The sequence below is a fragment of the Vulpes lagopus genome, chromosome 8 (genome assembly GCF_018345385.1).
Source record: "Vulpes lagopus strain Blue_001 chromosome 8, ASM1834538v1, whole genome shotgun sequence".
NCBI lineage: Eukaryota > Metazoa > Chordata > Mammalia > Carnivora > Canidae > Vulpes > Vulpes lagopus.
In genome coordinates, this window is record NC_054831.1 from 99,735,954 (window position 1) to 99,755,932 (window position 19,979).

The 19,979-nt window shown below is 35.3% G+C and overlaps 1 protein-coding gene across 3 annotated transcripts in view; it reads left to right on the plus strand.

Annotated features, from left to right (window-relative positions):
• Positions 1 to 19,979, plus strand: part of RNF180 (ring finger protein 180) — a 182,056-nt gene that overhangs the window by 132,638 nt on the left and 29,439 nt on the right. For all 3 annotated transcript variants that reach the window (XM_041764907.1, XM_041764908.1, XM_041764909.1), the window contains exons 5-6: positions 6,410 to 6,635; positions 14,461 to 14,586. In XM_041764907.1, coding sequence (XP_041620841.1) covers positions 6,410 to 6,635; positions 14,461 to 14,586 — 352 coding nt within the window. The remainder of the gene's footprint in view (positions 1 to 6,409; positions 6,636 to 14,460; positions 14,587 to 19,979) is intronic.

A 19,979-nucleotide genomic window follows, 5' to 3' on the forward strand; every position in this document is an offset into this window, starting at 1 on the left:
CAACCCCATATGAATTGCCAATTATCAAATAATTATAATGCAGAAAGTATAACTAAAACTGTATCAAAGATCACCTAATCTTTCCTTGATGCTTTAGAGGCCACCTCAGAATATTACATAGTAAATCTTGCTTTTCATTTTAAATGACGTTATTTATTGAGATGCCTGAGTGGCTCAGTCAGTTGAGTGTCTGCTCTTGATTTTAGCTCAGGTCATGATCTCAGGGTCATGAGACAAGCCCTACCTCCAGCTCCAGAGTCAGTGTGGAGTCTCTTGTCCCTCTCCCTTTGTTCCTCCTGCTGCATGCACATATGCTTGCTCTCTCTCTCTCTCTGTCTCTCAAATAAATAAATAAAATCTTTAAAAAGATTAAAATAAAAACCAAATGAAGTTATTTTATCATCTAATAGAACTCTAAACATTAAGCTGGTTGGTTTTTCTCTTGATAATATGATGCATCTAGGTGTGGCTTTTTGAAGTAAACACTAAATACGTTCTTCTTCTCCTTCCCTACACTGTCCCACCATTTTTTTTTTTTTGGATGCCTTAGAGCTTTTATTTCTTTATTTCTCAGATAGATGAGAACTCATCGTAATTTAGACCCCATTATATTTTTTCCCTAAATTATCTTGTTTAGTAAGATGAAATTATTGCCAATATTACCAATTCACTAAAACTTACGTGCTTCAATACAGTATCTAATACAAGTTTTTGGCCGAAACCACCTTGCTTTCTACTTCCTAGTGCATTTGTTCTCATACTTTTTGGACTCAAGATCCCTTTAAAATCTTAAGATTATTGAAAATCCCAAAGAATTTTTGTGTATGTGGGTTTTAAATATCTACCATATGATAAAACAGAAAAATTTTGAAATATTTTTAAATTCATACACAGGTAATAATAAACCATTACATGGCATCATAAAATATATTATAAAAATAATTTATTCAAAACAAAGATTGAGAAGAATGCCATTCGTTTTAACTTTTGCAACTCTCTTTAGTATTTGACCTAATAAACAGCATATTGTATTCTCACATCTGCTTCTGCATACAGTCTGCTGCAATATGTTGTTTTGATTGAAGTACATGAAGAAAATCCAGCCAGACACATAGTCAAAAAAGAGAATGTATTACAATAGCTTTTCAAATGATTTGGATAGATGTCTTTGATATTACACCAAAACTTGACAAGGGCTAGATTATTAAAGACTAGTTGCAATGTGGAATCTGACAATGTGAATTCTATTATATTAAATTCCATTGGTCTGTCTTTACTCTTTGAGCCCTTCATTTACTTAAGCATAATTTTGTACTATCGTGCATTAGACCTCTGGAAACTATTGGTTCATTGAGTTATACAGGTCATCTTAATGTCATATTTCTCAAGCAATATAAAAAAATTGTTAATATCTTCTCTTCAGAAAAGTCTGGAAGTATTGGGAAGCGATAAGCATATAGAAAGTTTCCAAAATTTTTATTTTTGCTTGAAAGCCCACATTTTATCACTTTATTTGGCAACAAATACAATCAGGGTTTTTTTCCCTTGAAGTGACAGATTTGCTTTCTTCATTTTTGTGAAAATGCCTGAGAAATAACCAGATCTGAATAATAAGTTTCCCTGGCCATTGTTTATTACATAACTATGGTATTCAATGGAAAAAACAGCTAGTTCAGCTCACAATGAAAACAATAATAAGCATGCTTTTTCTTAAAATAACATTGTGCTTTGGTATGCAGCAGAAATGCTCTCTGTGTACTTCTTGTTTCTCTCACATGGAGTAGTAAAAGATAAATCATCAATTAATAAAAATTAATCTTTTCCCTTCATCAAGGGCATTCTTAGCAGAAACTGGCTTTGGCTTTTTTTCTCCCCTTTATGTGGGGTAGAAAGAATAAAAGAAGAATACCTTCTCTGGAGACAGTTTTAAGTGAAATCCAATTATAATGTTGATTTCACCTCATACTTTTAAAGAAAATAGAATTATAAAAAATATATTTTTGAAAAGAATAAAGAAATACCACAGCTGGAAAATAAGACAATATACCATCAGTGGACTGTAGTCTTTCAGGAATATCTAAAGAGTGGATGGCAGTTTGTATCGATATAGAAAATGAAGAAATTGTTGTTTTTTTTTTTTTTTCAAAGGCCAAGACATAAATTGATGTAGAATTAAGAGCAGTTCTCATTTGAGACCTGGAGTAATTTCAGGATCATTTAGGAGGAACTTTGAATGTGTATTGCTAAGTGAAAGAAGCCAGTCTGAAAAGGCTCCATCATGTGTAATTCTTCTTTTAACACTTTCTGGGAAAAGAACACTATATACAGACAGATCAGTAGTTGACAAGGGATTGGAGACAAGGTCAAAGGGATGAATAGGTGGAGCACAGGGGATTTTAGGGCAGTGAAACTATTCTATAGGATATTGTAATTGCAGATAGATGACATTCATTTGTTAAAACCCATACAATATACAAAACCAAGAGTGAACCGTAATGTAAACAAACTATGGACTCATGCTCGCCTCAGCAGCATGTATACTAAAATAATAATCCAAGGACTTCAGTTAATAGTAATATATCAGTAATGGTGACAGAAGGTGAAACTGTGTGTGTGTGTGTGTGTGTGTGTGTGTGTGTGTTGGAAGGGTGTATGTGGGAATTCTTTGTACTTTCTGTACGATTTTCCAAAAATATAAAACTTTCAAATACACTATTCTTAAGTATAATGACAGAGCAAACACATTCCAACTATTGTTCTGAATGCTTTATATATATTAACTTTTTTAATCCTTTCAACAACTATGAGTTAGGTACTGTTAGTATCCCCACCTTACAAATAAGGAAAAGGAGAATCCAGGGAATTAAGTAATTTGCATAAGGTCACACAGACAGTAGTGGCACAGCCCAAACAGGCTCTGGAGTCTTGCTCTTATTCACTGCCCTACTATCACTCTTAAAAAATAGTAAGTTGGAGGAATAAGGCCAAATACAGCAGTAATCACAGTATTGTAAATGAACTAAAGGCACTGCTGTTTGTTGTCATTATTACTAATAACTCATAGACTTAATTTTTGTGCTAATTTTTACTGATTTTTTTTGAAACATTGCTTTATATTATTTATCAGTTTAATCTTCTCCTCATCTGAGACTGGAAGCCCCTAGAAAGGAGTTTGAGAGACTGTGTTCAGTTCTTTGTAGAATAATTCCCCGGGAGCCAAGAGTAGTTGTACATCGGGCACCTATTATATTCATCTTTTAATTTTAGTAACAATCCCTTAAAATTTACTTCCCTATAGATCCTACCTAAATTTGTCTTTTTCTTTTAACCTGCATCATAATCATCACCCGTTAACATTTATTATTTGGTAAGACATTTTAAAGTCCATTAACTCACTTAAGAATGTGGTAGTGACGAAGAGTGCTGCTCCAGATCCATACTGGCTGGATTGAAATCCCAGCTTCACCATGAGTGGTGTGAGTTAATGAGGAGCTCACTGTTTCTCACTTTTCTTTGTTCTAAAAAATGATGATAGTAATAATACCTACCTCATAGGGGTTTTGTGTTGAGGAAAAAGACAACTTTGATTGCCTTGTTTCTAAGTCCCAAAGTATTTCATGGGGAATACAAGATAAATGTTTAGCTCCATGGCACATGCGCTGTACGAGAGGAAACTGGTTATGCTGGATTCATGTCATTTTGGTTTATAAATAGATATGTCTTTTATGATCTATTTTCTTTTAGCATCCATTTGTTTTTAGATCTAATCATGAAAACTACGCAGAGGAAAATTAGGATCACTCTCATACAAACGCTTGTTTATCTCATTTTCTGAATGAGTGTCCTCTATCTTTTTTTTTTTTTTTTTTTGTCCTCGATCTTTTAACAGCACTTGCCTGGGAGGTGGTTTCAGAAGTCCTGCTGCCCTGGCCCTCAGTGTTCCTATGGATGACTTTAGTTTGTCTGTGTTCCTTAAAGGAACTGCAGATGTGTTGTGATCCTTACACAATGAGAGACACATTAACCCACACTGTCCTGTGCTTGAAGTGTTCAATTTGCTTTTTAAGTAACCACATCATATACTGAATTTCATTAAGTCAGTTAAAATCCCGAGCTCTTTTTACATAAATTGCTTTTAGCTAAGTTTTATTCATCTTCTACGTGTGCAGCCTGTTTTGGAGTCTTCAATTCGGAATTTATAGGTATCTCTGTTAAATTCAATCTTGATTTCTGCCCAGCCACCTATTGAGACTGTTATTTTTTTTCATCTTGACTCCGCCAACTGGGTTAGCGTAATTTACAATTTTCTATTATTTGCTAATGGCATACCTTGTTTCAGAAGAGATTTTGGCTCTTAACTAGACAGCTCTCTTTTCTATCCATTCCCCCTACATTTCTGATAAACATTTCTGGAGTTTGCATCTATGACAATTGAAATATTGAGAAGAGGATGAGTTCATAGACACACCTATTAAAAACCTCTTTCTAGGTTGGCATTGTTCCATTAATGAGTAATTAATCTTTAAAACATAATTGTCCAACTAATGAGAATTTAAATAAAAACTTAAAAAAAAATGTAACTATCCAGGGACGCCTGGGTGGCTCAGCGGTTGAGCATCTGTCTTGGGCTCCGGGTATGATCCCAGGATCGAGTCTCACATGGGGCTCCCTGCAGGGGGCCTGGCTCTCCCTCTGCCTGTGTCTCTGCCTCTCTCTCATAAATAAATAAATAAATAAATAAATAAATAAAATCTTTAAAAAAAATTAACTATCCATCCAACAGCAAATTTACTATTATGCAACCCTGCATCTCTGCAATTTGGAGAAAAATTCAGTAGAATTCTATCCTTGAGGTAATTTGCTGTCTTCTTGTATAACAATATTAATTAGCAGATATGTGCAGTTTTCTGGATTAATAAAAACTCTTAAGCCTTTTAACTCCTTAAAACATAGTGAACCCTACAGGTCTTTGTATATGTTATTTCTATTGTGAGGATTGCTTCACTTAGCTTAAATAATAGATGAATAGTTGCAACCTCACTTTCTATTTCCAAACTTAAGTTTATTTTCAAAATATTGTGTTTTTTAATAACAAAGATTTTATTTCTTTGTATATTTTACTGAAGTCTAGTTACTTTTGTGGTATACATAGAGGCTAAGTACTTCATAGAAATAAAATACTGCACAAATATTTAGGTCACAATTTGAAATGCTTTAAGAGGTTCTACAAATTATGGTTTTTTTATGCCATGGGTTTCTTCAAGGTTAATTAGTTCAAATCTCAAGGCACAGTCCTGTGAGTCTAAAGCAAGCAGAATAAGCTAGCATCATGGAATAAAATTTAAGTCAGTCAGCATCTAGGTCCATAGATGTTTTTATGTGTGATGCCCAGTTCAGTGCTAGTTATTTACCTATACTTTTTGTTTTGTAAATATCTTATAAGTCTAGGAGAGAATATTTATATATCAATAATGCACAAAAATTATGGATTTTGTTGCCTTTCCTGCAGATTTTCTTTATTATTGTTCAGACCATAGCCACAAGCTTTCTGTTGGTGAGAGACATTTATTTCATATCCTCTCTGTATTGAACTTTGTTTATGTTACCTGAAATTTCATGGAATGTTCGTTATCTAGTTGATTACCTCATGTCATCCTCACATCATCCTCACAGATGGGAAATTGTTAGACTAAGTCAAAGAATTTGGTTACCAGACTTCATACTGCTAATGTTTGAACTACCTCTTTCCTTCGTTCCTCTTTCTTACCTCATCTTTTTGGGAAATGGGAAGGGATTCATCCTATTTTCCAACTATAAGCCTGATCCCAGAATTACCACAATTCCCTTTGCCTTGTCTACTTCCTGACATATGTTAGGCTTTGGCCATTTCTGGGCCTTTAGGTCTACAAAGGGACAAAGTATAGAGAATTCATGCATGGTATGAGGATTAACAATGATATCCTGTTGCCTTTACTTTTCATCATATACACATGCCCATAGAAAGCTCTATAACCTCATGACAATCACTTTATTGCTTTGATGAGAAAGGGAAGTGGGATAGATGGGGAATCTATAATCCTGGGACTAGCATATGTGACACTTATTTAACTAGTACTGGTTAAATAGATACTGGTATACTTCAATACGTTTGGGTAAGGTTTAGCATTTAGCATTATATAAAAATATTAAAAAGAATAATTAAGACTTTTGGATTTTTCATGTATGTTTTGAGTTTCTTCTCATGTTGTAAGATAGCCTTTCTGTCACTTAGAATATGTCACCAAAATAGATATTATATGCTTCTCATAAATATTTGTATTCATTTTAACAAAATATAAAGGCAGTCCTCTTTCTCAAGGAAACCAATCTCATACTGAACTAGGAAAAATTATTTTTGCTTGTTTTGCAGACCTTGAATAATGAGATGAGTACAGATGATGACAATGAATATGCAGAAGAAAAGGAAAGTTACATCTGTGCAGTGTGTCTGGATGTTTATTTCAACCCATACATGTGTTACCCTTGCCACCACATCTTCTGTGAGCCCTGCTTACGGACTCTTGCCAAAGACAATCCTGCAAGCACTCCCTGCCCATTGTGTCGGACAATTATTTCCAGAGTCTTTTTCCAGACAGGTAACTCTTCTCTTTCATTAACAGAATTTCCTGATTTTTCTGACTCCTGTTTTGTTCCAGTTCTAAAGGTACTTTATAAATTATTATGAGAAATTATAAATTATTTTGAGAAAGTTATTGCAAACCATACAGAATAATTTATTACTCTCCACGTTATAAAACAGTGCTTCCTCAATTCATAGAACTATGTGAAAATCATAGAATCCTCGATAAAAAGAGATTCTCATGTCTAATTCCTACTTTATGATGAGATCTTTTCTAAGACATTCTAAGGGTTTTAGACATCTCCAATGTCAAGGACATTCCATTAAAATTTGAAGCAGCCCTGTTGATGATTCATTCCTCATAGCTGCCTTTTACTGCTACTCATTCTTTGGCCCTTGCTATTTCCTCTGGAGTCTTAGAGAGTAAATCTGTAAATAGCTGAGGAAAACTTGTCTTTCCTCCACACTCCACATCTTCTCAACATCCTTATGGTTCTTGAAGTCTTCCTGAATGAAAAGTAAAACTAGAGCAAGGATTTGTTTACCTAAGTATTAGCAAAAATGGAATATAACATACTATCTAAAACATACTAATGGAGAGAGGAAAAACTAATGAATTGCTAAGAAAAAGTGAAGAATAATAGAAGTAAGCAGAGCCAATACTTACTGAGTGCACAACTATGTGCCAAAATTAGGGGGAAATATGCTATTTCCACATTCTACAGATGAATGTGGATGGACAGGATACATAAACCATATGACTGTACATAGGAACTATAATTAGATGAAGTATTTGGTTTTAAATATTCTGACACCTAAGGAAAAATAAAAGTACACAATTATATGATTCTCATGATTCAGTAAAAGAAACACCCCACTTCCTAAGAATAAGCAACCATTTTTCTGGCAGTTGAAATGGAATTTTTTATGTGATTTCTCTTCTAGGGCATATTGAAAAACGGAGTAGTCAGTGTCCTCAAAAACATCCTCAGAGCAAATGCAGTATCAGGTTTCCTGACACTGTGTCTTCTGGTATACTCTGATAAAGGCTGAGGAAATACCAGAGTATAAATTAGGGAAAGTGACATTGCTAGTAGCCAAAACATTATGGTCTAGTTTTCTTACAGAAATAACTTTTTAAATTATACACGTAATCCAACTTCATTAGAGAAAAATCAGAACATCCAGATAAAACTATAAACTCAAGATCGTCTATAGTCCTAACATTTAAAGACCACCTTGAATGAGTATCCTTCCAGAATATTTTATATATGTGTACTTAATTATCTTTCTTACAGAAAAAGAAATGTAATTATATCATACATAAGGTTTTTAACCTGCTTAGTTTTACTTAAAAACTTTTGTGATTATATCATGATCTACTTAAGCTACCTACTATATGGAACAGTTAGTTTAGTTATTTGTTATTATTTGCTGATATATGGGGATAAATAATCACACAATCTCTATTTCTTTGCAAGGGATTTCCAGAAGTAGAACTGGTAGTTAAAAAGTCATTGTATGTTTTACAGCTATATATATGTTGCAAAATTGTGTTCCAAAACCACTGTAAGCAGCATTATGCAAGGGCTTATTTTCTCTAAACTCTGGGCATTTTTTTTGTTTTCTTTTGTTTTCTTTTTAAATCTCTGGCCCTGACCTTTGCTGATTTTTCTTATGGTTTATTCATCTTTTTCTTGTTTATTAACAATAAGATTTTTAAAAATTAGTGTCAGCTTTTGTCACATGTGGTAAATCATTTTCCTGTTTGTCATTTGTACTTTAGTTATGTTTATTGTGTTTTATGAATGTACAGAACTTTTATATTTTTATGTAGTCTCATGTAGCAACCTTGCTCTTTATTATTTCTAACTTCAAAGCTAGGTATTTAAAGGTCATACCCACTAAAGAAGTATGTAAACATTTTCTGTTCAACATTTGTTGAATGAGCCACTTTTCCTATCCTAATTGAATTGCCATTCTTTAAAAAGTAATAATTACAAAAATATGTGTGTTTCTTGGCAGCTGTTCTTTTCCATTCACATTTCTATCTTGCCCTACACCATTACTTTACTCTTTTTTAAAAGACTTCATTCATTTTAGAGAGAGAGAAAGAGAGTGCATCTGCAAGTGAGGGGAGGGTCAGAGGGAGAGAGAGAGAATTTCAAGCAGTCTTCACACTGAGCATGGAGCCCTTCCAGGGGCTTGATCTCAGGACCTTAGATCATGACCTAAGACAAAACCAAGAATCAGATGCTTAGCCACCCAGGCATGCTCCCCCATTACTTTACTCTTTTTTTCTTAAAGATTTATTTATTTATTTGAGAGAGAGCGCGCACGTGTGTGTGTGTGTGTGTGTGTGTGCACATGCCCAGGTGCAGGGGGTGGGGCAGGAGTCTGCTGAGTGGAGCCCAGTGCCAGACTGGATCCCAGGACACTGAGATCATGACTTGGGCAGAAACCAAGAGTTGGACACTTAACCAACTAAGCCACCCAGGCACCTCCCTTATTAGTTTACTCTGAACACTATTCTGTGTTGTATGTTTAATAATTCAAAAGTGACTTAAAAGTATAAATTATGTGGGGCTAGTTCATATTTTTAATTGACATTGATATAATATTGAGTGATTATTATTATTATGGCATATCACCACTCAATAAAGTTCTGAAATTTCCTTCTTAATATCTCTCCACAATTCTTACGAGCTTTCTGCCTGTGTATTTTTGTTGTTGCTATTGTAAATGAGATTTTTTTCCTTTTTTGTTTTCATATGCTTTTGGTAGTACTTTAGCGAAGTTAGTTTACAGTCTTAGAGTATTCCCTTAATCTTACTGAACCCTGATAGTTATTATTAAGTGAATGAATCATCTCAGTCACTGTTCCGATTGTGGACAAACCAGGGGATAGTTACTATCAAAGATCAGAGTGCAAAAGCTATCATTTCCTAAAGGTACTGAAGATATTTGGCCAATGAATAAGGGGTTAGTTGTGACCATTCTGTTATAGTAGCTCAATGGATAGAGATAATGAGATTCCCCCAGATTTATTCCATAGAGTATAATTCATCAAAATGATTTTAGCCTGAGTATTATTCAGCTCCCCAACATAGACCAAATGGCTTCTGGGTAGCAGACCCTGCCCCCCTTGACTCCTTGTTAACCTATCCCCTTTGCCAGTGATTGGTTCACGATTCAGCATGTGGTCCAGTTCTGACTAATGAGATGAAAAGAAAGTTTGTCTTTACTACTCTTAAGAGATGAGATGGAGATGAAGCCCTCTCTCTCCCATTGGACATAAACAAGAAAGTGTCTAACAGGCGTAGCTATTGACAACCGTCTTATGAGTAAGTGGGGAACCAGCTTAGTATGAAGCCTTTATTTTGGATGGCAGAACTGAGGAAGGAAAGAATGTAGGGTCTTAATGGCATTGTTTAACTGCTAAGTCAGCCAGCTTTGAAGCCCACCCTACGGATTTCTAGTTCCATTAAATATTAATTTTATGAATGAACTAATACAGTTTGAGTAAATTTTCTGTTAATTTCAACCAAGAGTATCCTAACCAATAAAAGCATATGAATAAAGGTAGTCAACAAAGAAACTAAAAATGATAATATGATTCACAAAATCTTGAGAGGTTAAAAGGAAAGAAGATAGTATGAAAAGACCTAAATCCTCTTATATGGAAGTCAATATTATTTAAAGATAATAAATAGTAAAGAGGTTTCTGGAAGGGTGGTATGAGAGGCTCAATCCTCACCCGAGCAAAACCACCATTTAACTGATGAAAATGATGTTTTTAAATTAAGGCCTCTGGAAATGGTTCTCTAAGGATACAGAAAATAGAGAAGCACTTAGTTTTTTAATCTAATATATACCACTATTCTCAGGAAGAACACCAAGACCCTGTAGCATTTGGATACCCACACACAAAGAAATGTGACTTTGGAACCTTACCTTACACTATTTACACACACACACATGCACACACACTAGTTAAAATGAAACAAAAACCTAAATGTAAGAGCTAAAGATATAAAACTCTTAGATGAAAACATAGGTGAAAAATTTTTTGAAATTGGATTAGGCCATAATTTCTTAAATGGGACACCTAAATCACACAAACAACCAAGGGAAAAAACAGACAAATCAAACTTTACCAAAGTTGAAAACTTGTGTGCTTCAAAGGATATTAAATTTTTTTTTTTAATTTATGATAGTCATACAGAGAGAGAGAGAGGCAGAGACAAGGCAGAGACATAGGCAGAGGGAGAAGCAGGCTCCATGCACCAGGAGCCCGACGTGGGATTCGATCCCAGGTCTCCAGGATCACACCCTGGGCCAAAGGCAGGCGCCAAACCGCTGTGCCACCCAGGGATCCCCGCTTCAAAGGATATTATCAACAAAGTGAAAAGATAATCACAGAGTGAAATAAAATATTTATAAAATACATATGTGACAAGGACTTAGTATCCAGAATATAGGAGGAATTCTTACAACTCAACAATAAAAAGAAAACCCAATTTCAAAATGGGCAAAGAGTTTGAATAGACACTTTTCCAGAGAAGATGAAAAATGGCCAATACACATATTTAAAAATGCTCAACATCATTAGTTATTAGTTGCAAATCAAAACTCTGATACCACTTTACACTCACTAGGATGGCTACAATCACAAAGACAGTAACAGATATTGACAAGGATATGGAGAAATTGGAACTCGTGTGTTTTTTGTTAAAATATAAAATGGTGAAGTCACTTTGGGAAAAAGAAGGATAAGTTTGGACAAGGCAGACTCTAAGCTTCCTGTGAGATTGGGAAAAGTTCTAGTGTGTCCTAAATTAATTAGAGTGCTTTTATCTTTGAATATGGGAAGGACACCAGTGTAGGCAGGTCTGAGGAATAAGACGTCTGAATAGGTGAGACCCTTCCCATTCATTGACTGACAAGCTCACCACATCCTTTCAGACCCAGAGTCCCCACATCAGCAGCACCCCAATGCTAGGTCTATTCAGGGAGGTGCTGTATGCTTCATAACAGTATCTACAGGCCACCTCAAATCAGCAGGCTAAGGACAGGCAAAGGCTGTGGTTTACAGGCATTAGGTGGAGTGGGAGTCATCCAGGTGACAGAGGAGGAATACCCCAGGCAAAGATATCATGGTTTCATTGTGAGGGAAGGTATCATATTTTCTTGAATTGCCTTTCTGACTGAAGCCTTCAAACCAAGCCAGGCACTTCCCCCACTGTGGATTGACTGGAGGATCCTCCTGTAGGCAATCCTACTGCAGACCTCTATCCGTTGTTCAGGGATCGTAACCCGTGTTTATATCATCAATGGGAGTGTCTCAGGTATTGCAAAGGGAGCCACAGGATCAGTATAACCTATTCCCCAACTGTGAAATCACTCAGCACCATGCCTCGTCCCCATTCACATGCACCAAACCTCAGCGGGAAGGACTCCTGCTCTTGTTCCACTATTTTCACCCATCAAACTCCGGCTCTCTTTTGATGCCCCTGCTGCCATATACACTACTCTTGTGTCTTTACTTAGCAGAAGTAGGTGCTGATGAGCAGATAAACTAGTGAACTCCATTGGGGAAAAAAAAAATTAAATTCTACCTTGTGTATAGAAGTCCCTAACTAAATAAGGAAATGACATTTAAGCTAATCTAGGACTTTAAGCGTGGAGAAGACCTATGATTTTTCACCAGGATATTTTGGCTGTCTCAATAATCGGAGGATGATCCTGGCATCTAGTCAGTGGGGGCAGTGATGACAGATATCCTAGAGTGTTTGGGCCAGTCCTACACAGTGAAGAATTATTCTGTGTTCTGTCTGACATTCTCATGTCCTGCTGGGCTTTATCCAGGACACGCAGCTCATCCAAAAGAATATCACACTTCTCTTTTTATCTACTGTGACAGTCTATTATGGTCTTGATCTATTATCCCTATTTCCATTAAGAGCATTTCACACTTCCTCTTATTCTCCACCAGTAAGTCTGGTCTGTTCACTCTTATGCTAATAGTGGTTTTTTTCTTGTGTCCATCCATGCCTCCACTCTTATTTTTTTGTTTGTTTGTTTGCCTTGTACAGAATAGTCATTGAGCCAGAAATCCAAACTCATTCTTTTTGTCGGTAAGAGTATCTGACTATGCCATGATGTTTTCTGGTGCAGTCATCCTTAGGCTTTAAAATGTGGAAATAAATTTTTTATTATGAAAAAGAAATATCAAAGTAAGCATATTTAGAGCAGCTTTTTTCATACTCAGTGAAAATCCACAAACTGTCTTAAAATCTTTAGGGCTTCATAGGCAATGCTTACTTAACATCTGTGTAAGAGGGGCAAGAAAGTGCCATTTGCAAGGGACCTTAATTCTCCTGGTGAAACTCCTTTTGTGCCCATGTGAAGCACCCATGTGGTACCATTTTTACAATTTTTACTGTATCCATGTACCACCTGAATTATTTTGTTCTTAAGAATTTTCTTTGTATCAAGACTTGTTTCCTTACTTACATTAGCCTCATCCTTAGTGATCTATTTGTGAATTTGTTTGATCTAGTTTATACATTTCATCTAATACACATTAAATAGGTAACTTTGTCATGTTTAAACATTTTTATGCAATCTCACCCAAAATCATTTCACATATTGTTAGTGCTTTGCAAACCAAGTCTTGAAAACCACTGACTTTCACTTAAGGAGGTTAGTCTCCAGAAAAAAACTGAAAACAGAAACACTTAAACAGTCCCTAGGGATTGGAAGTGGAGACAGAAATAAGAAGTGGAACAGATCATTGTTGTTTCATTTTGTTTTGTTTTTGCCCTGTTGGATTTTTTAAACCACAGATATGTGTGACTTTGACAGTTTTTAAAAATTATAAACCAGACTATAGTACTGACTGTGCTGTAGTGGGCAGGGAAGATGGAACCTGATTTCTTTTCACACAGAACACAGAATTATGGTTTCTTGAAACCAGGAATGGATGCTGTGATAACCTTTTGAGGATCCAGCAATATACCCCTGTCAGAAGCCTTCCTCTTAATCTTAAAATGTGACTTTACATACAAAATAATAATGGTATGCATCATCACAATATAAAGTACTTAACATTTTGTCTTTATCATAGTATAAAACCTCAGTAAATGTGATGGTTAAACTGGGCTTAATTTACTGAATCTCCTCCTAACTTTATTATTCTTCTAGCAGAGAGTGAACTATTTACTCTTGGCTGATGAAACAGTTACTAAAATGATTTGTTCAGTGCTCCAAAGTCATTAAAGAACCTCAGTAAATACAAAGCGAACACCACTGCTTGAGGTGAAATCTTGGGTAAAGGCTTTAACCTGTGAAAGTCTTATAATACTAGCAGATTTCTCCTGGGCTTGAAGGGTTAAAAAAAAAAAAAAGAAAGAAAAAGTGCAAAAAAGTTTTTCCTTTTCATCATCGCTCCTGAACCATGATTGCACTCAACTTGTTCTGTCGCTATACCTAGAACACATTTTTCCCATCTTTGTCTACCTGTTTGTTTCCATCTTTTCATCTCTAGTCTTCTTGAGGACAGGGACTGTGTCTCATTCTTGGCTATATCTGATATAGCAAATGATGTAGGAACAAACCAGGAGATATATATTCTATGTGTAGGTACATCAAAGTTCCCATCAAATGTGAATTTGGGGGAAATTATGTTTGCTTGAGTTAAAATTACAAAGTTGACTCCACTTTTGTCTTCTCTCTTAAAGAGGTCTGAATTTATTATCGAAATACTGCAATAGTAATTTTTCATAGTTTTGCCCTTTTACTCAAATTAACATTTAAATCTCCTGTTTTCTTTACTCTAGAACTGAACAATGCCACAAAAACATTCTTTCCTAAAGAATATTTGAAAATAAAACAAAGCTTTCAGAAATCCAGCTCTGCAAAATGGCCCCTACCAAGCTGCAGAAAAGCATTCCATCTTTTTGGAGGTAAGGAAACTAATGCAAAAAAAAAGTCTGGTAACTTTGTCCAGGGCCTCTTTTTTTTAACTAAAATGTTTTGTAGAAACATAATTCTGCATCGGTGAGTTTTCGGTGAAGATTTTGCTGAGTATCTTCTTGCTAAAAGCTTCCATATGTATATGAAGAAAATAGAAAGTATAGAATAAGAACAAAATTTGAGAGAAACACATGATTAAATTTACTTTGCCTTGCTATCAATAATGTTTAATATGTAGATAATGAAATTCATCTCAAAAGTGACAGATTTGACTAAAGCACTAGTGTACTTTATAAAGATTCTGAATACTTCATTATTACAGGTAAGTTTATCTAGTTTTAATATTTTATAGTTGTCCCACAAGTTTAAGACAAATAGAAAATAGCAGAGCCTAGGTGTACAGAGTGTCTGAGAGGTACTGGAATAGGAATCCTATTTCTGGGTTCAGGTCTGACTAGCTGAATGACCTCAGAGGTGTCATAGGAACCGATTGTTCTGTTTATGTTTTCTCATATATAAAGTATGTATATATGTGCAGCCTAATTAATATAGTTGCAAGGATCAAATGAACAAATGTGAAAGCACATCCTAAATATAACTAATTGTACTATACAGATACAGGGAATTTTCAAAATAAGGACAAAGCAATCTCTAATACCTTTTTTCACTTTTGAGAATTTGTTACTGTAAAAAGATAATCATACAATATGGACATAATATATAATTTCTCTTTTATAAAAATCATGGCCAGAACATGAACTACTGTGCAGTTTTAGCATTTACCACTTGTGATATTATGGAGTCTGGAAAGCTTCAGATATGGGGAACTCTGATCTTCAGGAAGCCAGGATGGGGGGAGGCTTCTACATAAGACCTAAAAAAAAATCAGTACTGCAATGACATAAACCAAAAAGAGACAGAAATGGAGACTATGTGGTTGAGGCAAAAAAATAAGATGATTTATGAAACCCATGAGGTATGAAGAAAGTATTTCAAGGACAAATATAACTTTATACAGTAGTTTGAATAAAGAAAATAGTTTAAAGACATTTTATAAATGTGTATTATTTTTATGAAATAGTAATTAACTGTAGAAACTCATCCACGGATTTGGTATAGATACATTTAAACAGAATATGAAAGCAAATGCAAGAAAATCAAGCTTACTCAAAAGATTTTGTAACAAAAAAGAGAAAATTTATAAAAAGAATTATATGCTTTAAAAGATTCCATTGTTTCCTTCTACTGTACACCCAGATTTTAAAAAGAATGATGCAGCTTTCTGATAACCTCACAATTTCCTTCACCTTTTTGTATCCCGAGATACTAAAGCTATGATTTAGACACTTGCTTCTTTGTGATTTCATATTTGTCCTCCCCAAATGATTCCACAGAACTTAAGTTGTTATAAGTTTTACGGAGGAGGTTCAAAGTAGCTTTATTACACAGCCTAACTTAAGAAATACATTACTTTCAAAAAAAAAAAAACAGAAAGAAAGAAATATATTACTGTCAAGAGTCTGCTGAGCTAAACAAAAGCTGAGCCTCAGAATTGAAAGAGTTAAGCCTTTGATCGCTTGGTGCAGTGCTATAAACAGAAGTCTAAAACTGGAGGAAATGCTGATGCCCCTCAATCCCATTGCATTTTCCCTTTAGGAACAGTGCACTAGTCCAGGGTTGGGGGATTGGCACAGATGTGGGTGTCATTTCACTGTTGAGGGATCCCCAAACAAAAGGCACTGGCAGTTTTGTGAGCACCAAGGGTCGGGGCAGGGTGGGAACTTGGAGAGGAAAGGTGGGCAGGATGACAAACGCCTATGAGCAGAATAGCCCTGAGTACTAATTACGAATTCAGAGTGGGTGGAAAAGGTTCCTTGTTCTGCCTCTTTAAAGAGGCCACAGTAGAGGCACCTGAAGAAGTCCTTTGACCAAGGCTTCAGATAAAGAACCTAGGAATGCAGGTGCTAGGCATAGGTATGTAATATGTGAAGGAGCATCACAGGCCAGGGAGACCTCAGGGCAGTTTGTCCTGTGAGGCCAGCCAGGTAAAGCATCTGTGACTGCCTAAGGTCAGGCCTGAAAAACCCTACATGGGATTTTAGTCATTAACCCTACATGGGATTTAGTCATTTTAGTCATAATACATACTTCTCATGTATCGGTATTCCTGAATCACCTTCTGTCCTTCTTTGTTCCCATCCTGTTCCCCTGAATTTTGCATTATCATCTCTCTGTACAAGTATACAAGTATATAAGTATATTTAATCAGTATTATTTAATCTTGCTTGTTCTTGAATTTCTGTAGTGCTAACAGGATATATATTCCTCTGCATTTGCTTGGTCGCTCAGCATTATGTTTCTTGGATCCATCCATTTCAGTAAGCATGGGCAATATTCATTTATTTTTATTGCTATACTATAGTCTATTATATGACTATGGCACAGTTAATCCATTCTCCTGTTGATGAATAATAGAGTTATTCCGTTTTTTTGTTACTACAAACAGTGCTCCTATCAACATTCTTCTCATGTTTAAAATTCCTCTAGAATTGGGGATCCCTGGGTGGTTGAGTGGTTTAGCACCTGCCTTTGGCCCAGGGTGTAATCTTGGAGTCCTGGGATCAAGTCCTGTGTCGGGCTCCCTGCATGGAGCCTGCTTCTCCCTCTGCCTATGTCTCTGCCTCTCTCTCTATCATAGATAAGTAAATAAATCTTAAAAAAAAATGTTTTTAATAAAAATAAATAAATAAATAAGATAAAATTCCTCTAGAATAAATGCCAATAGAAAACCACTAGGTCATAAGAAAGGTACGTTTTTAACTTTATTACCTAAACCAAACCAGTTTCCTGAACATATTGATTTATCATCACCTTTATCTATCACATTTGATATTTTCAGGCCTTTAAATTTTTCCAGTCTGATAGGTATAAAATGGTATCTCATTGGGTTTTTAATTTCAATCTCCTAATCACTAATGGGGAATAAACACAGCTTTATATATGCATATGGACAATTGAGTTTCTTCATCTGTGAAATTCCTATATAAATTTGTTCATTTTCGTGTTGATTATATTTTTCTTGTTAATTTTTGAGAGTTTTAAAATATTTTCTGGTGACTTCTTTTTCTCTTAGTTGTATAAATAGTAGCTACCATCTCCCAGTTGTGGTTTGTTTTTTGTCTTTACGGTATCTTTTAATAAATCATGGCTTTGCGTTTGTTTCACCATCTTTCTGGTCTGTATTATCTGCCTTATGAAATTCTTCTCTTTCCCCAATATCAAAAAGATATCCTCCTGGTATTTTTCAAATAGTTTAAAGATATTTGGAATAGACTTGTGTTGTTGTTTTTTGAATTTTGTGAGGGTTTTATTGTTTGTTTTGCTATATTGTAGGTAGGGATCCAATTACCTTGGGATTTCTTCCCATTTAATCTTTTTCACTCACGATTTATTGAAAATAATTCATCATTTCCCCACTGATGTACACAAGTCTGTCATAATTTATATTTCCATATATGTGAGCCTGTTTCTGAGATCCTTATTTGTTTCTCTTGTCCTAATTCTTTGCCAAAACCGTACTTTTTTAAATTAAGTATAGGTGAACTACAATGTTCTATTAGTTTCAGGTGTACAACATATTGATTTGACAGTTCTGCTCTAACTAAGAGGATTCTTGGTTATATATCTTTTTTCCTTCAGCACTTTCAATATATCATGCTACTCCCTTCTGGCTTGCAAAGTCTCTGCTAAAAAGTAGCTTTATGGGGTTTCCCTTGTATGTAACTATTTTCTCTTACTGCTCTTTTTTTTTTTTTTAAGATTTATTTGTTAGAGTGCATCCACATGATGGGGGAGGGGCAGAGGAGAGAATTCAAGCACACCCCTTACTGAGAATAGAGCCTAATGGGAGGTGTGATCTCATGACCCATGAGATCATGATCTAAGCAGAAACCAAGAGTTGAATGCTAAACCATCTGGGCCACCCAGGCACACTTCTCATAATGGTTTTAAAATTCTCTTTATCATTACTTTCTGTCATTTTTACTGTTAATGTGTCTTGGTGTAGTTATGAACTCGTCTTGTTAGGGACTCCCTGTACTCTCTAGACCAGGATATCAGAGAAATTTTCAGCTATTTTTTTTCTTTAGATAAGTTTTATAACCCCATTTCTCTCTCTCTTCTCCCTTTGGGATCCCTATAATGTAGATGTTATTGCTCTTAATAATGTCACAGAGTTTCCTTAACCCATTCTCACTTTTTTTTTATTAATCTTTTTTCTTTCTGCTTTTCAGCCTCATTGCTTTCTTAGTATCAGTGAATAAAGCTCATATAAACTTTTACAGAATTCATTCAGCCATGTCTACTAGAATAGACCTATTCCCTTTATCCTATTAAGTGGTATATTGGAAATATTGATGAGTCAAGCAGAATTTCTTTTTCTTTTCAAATTCTTATTTAAATTCTAGGTAGTTAATATATATTATAATACTGATTTCAGGAGTAGAATTTAGTGATTCATCACTTACATGTAATACTCAGTGCTCATCATAACAAGCACCCCCTTAATACCCATCACCCACTTAGCCTATCTCCCACCTCCCTCCCTCATCAACCCTCAGTTAGTTCTCTGTCATTAAAAGTCTCTTGTGGTTTGCTTCCCTTCCTCTGTGTTTCCCTTCCCATATGTTCAGATGTTTTGTTTCTTAAATTCCACAAATCATATGGAATTTGTCTTTCTCTAAGTGACTTATTTCACTTAGCATACTACCCTCTTACTCCATTCATGTTATTGCAAATGGCAAATTTTCATTCTTTGTGATGCCTGAGTAATATTCCATTTTGTATATACATACATACATGCACTATATGTTCCTTATACATTCGTCAGTCAATAGATACTTAGGCTCTTTTCATAGTCTGGCTAATGTTGACAATGGTCTATTAAACATCAGGGTGCATGTACGCCTTCAAAGTTGTATTTTTGTATGCCTTGGATAAGTACTTAGCAGTGCAGTTGCTGAGTTATAGGGTAGTTTTATTTTTAACTTTTTGAGGAACCTCCATACTGTTTTCTAGAGCAGCTGCACCAGTTTATATTCCCAAGAACAGTGCAAGAGGGTTCGCCTTTCTCTGCATCCTCACCAACATCTGTTGTTTCCTGTGTTGTTAATTTTAGCCATTCTGACAGGTGTCAGGTAGTATCTCATAGAGGTTTTGATTTGTATTTCCCTGATGATGAGTGACCTTCAGCATCTTTTCATGGATCTGTTAACCATCTGGATGTCTTCTTTGGAAAAGTGTCTATTCATGTCTTCTGCCCATTTCTTAGTGGATAATTTGGGTTTTGAGGGTTGAGTTTGATAAGTTCTTTATAGATTTTGGA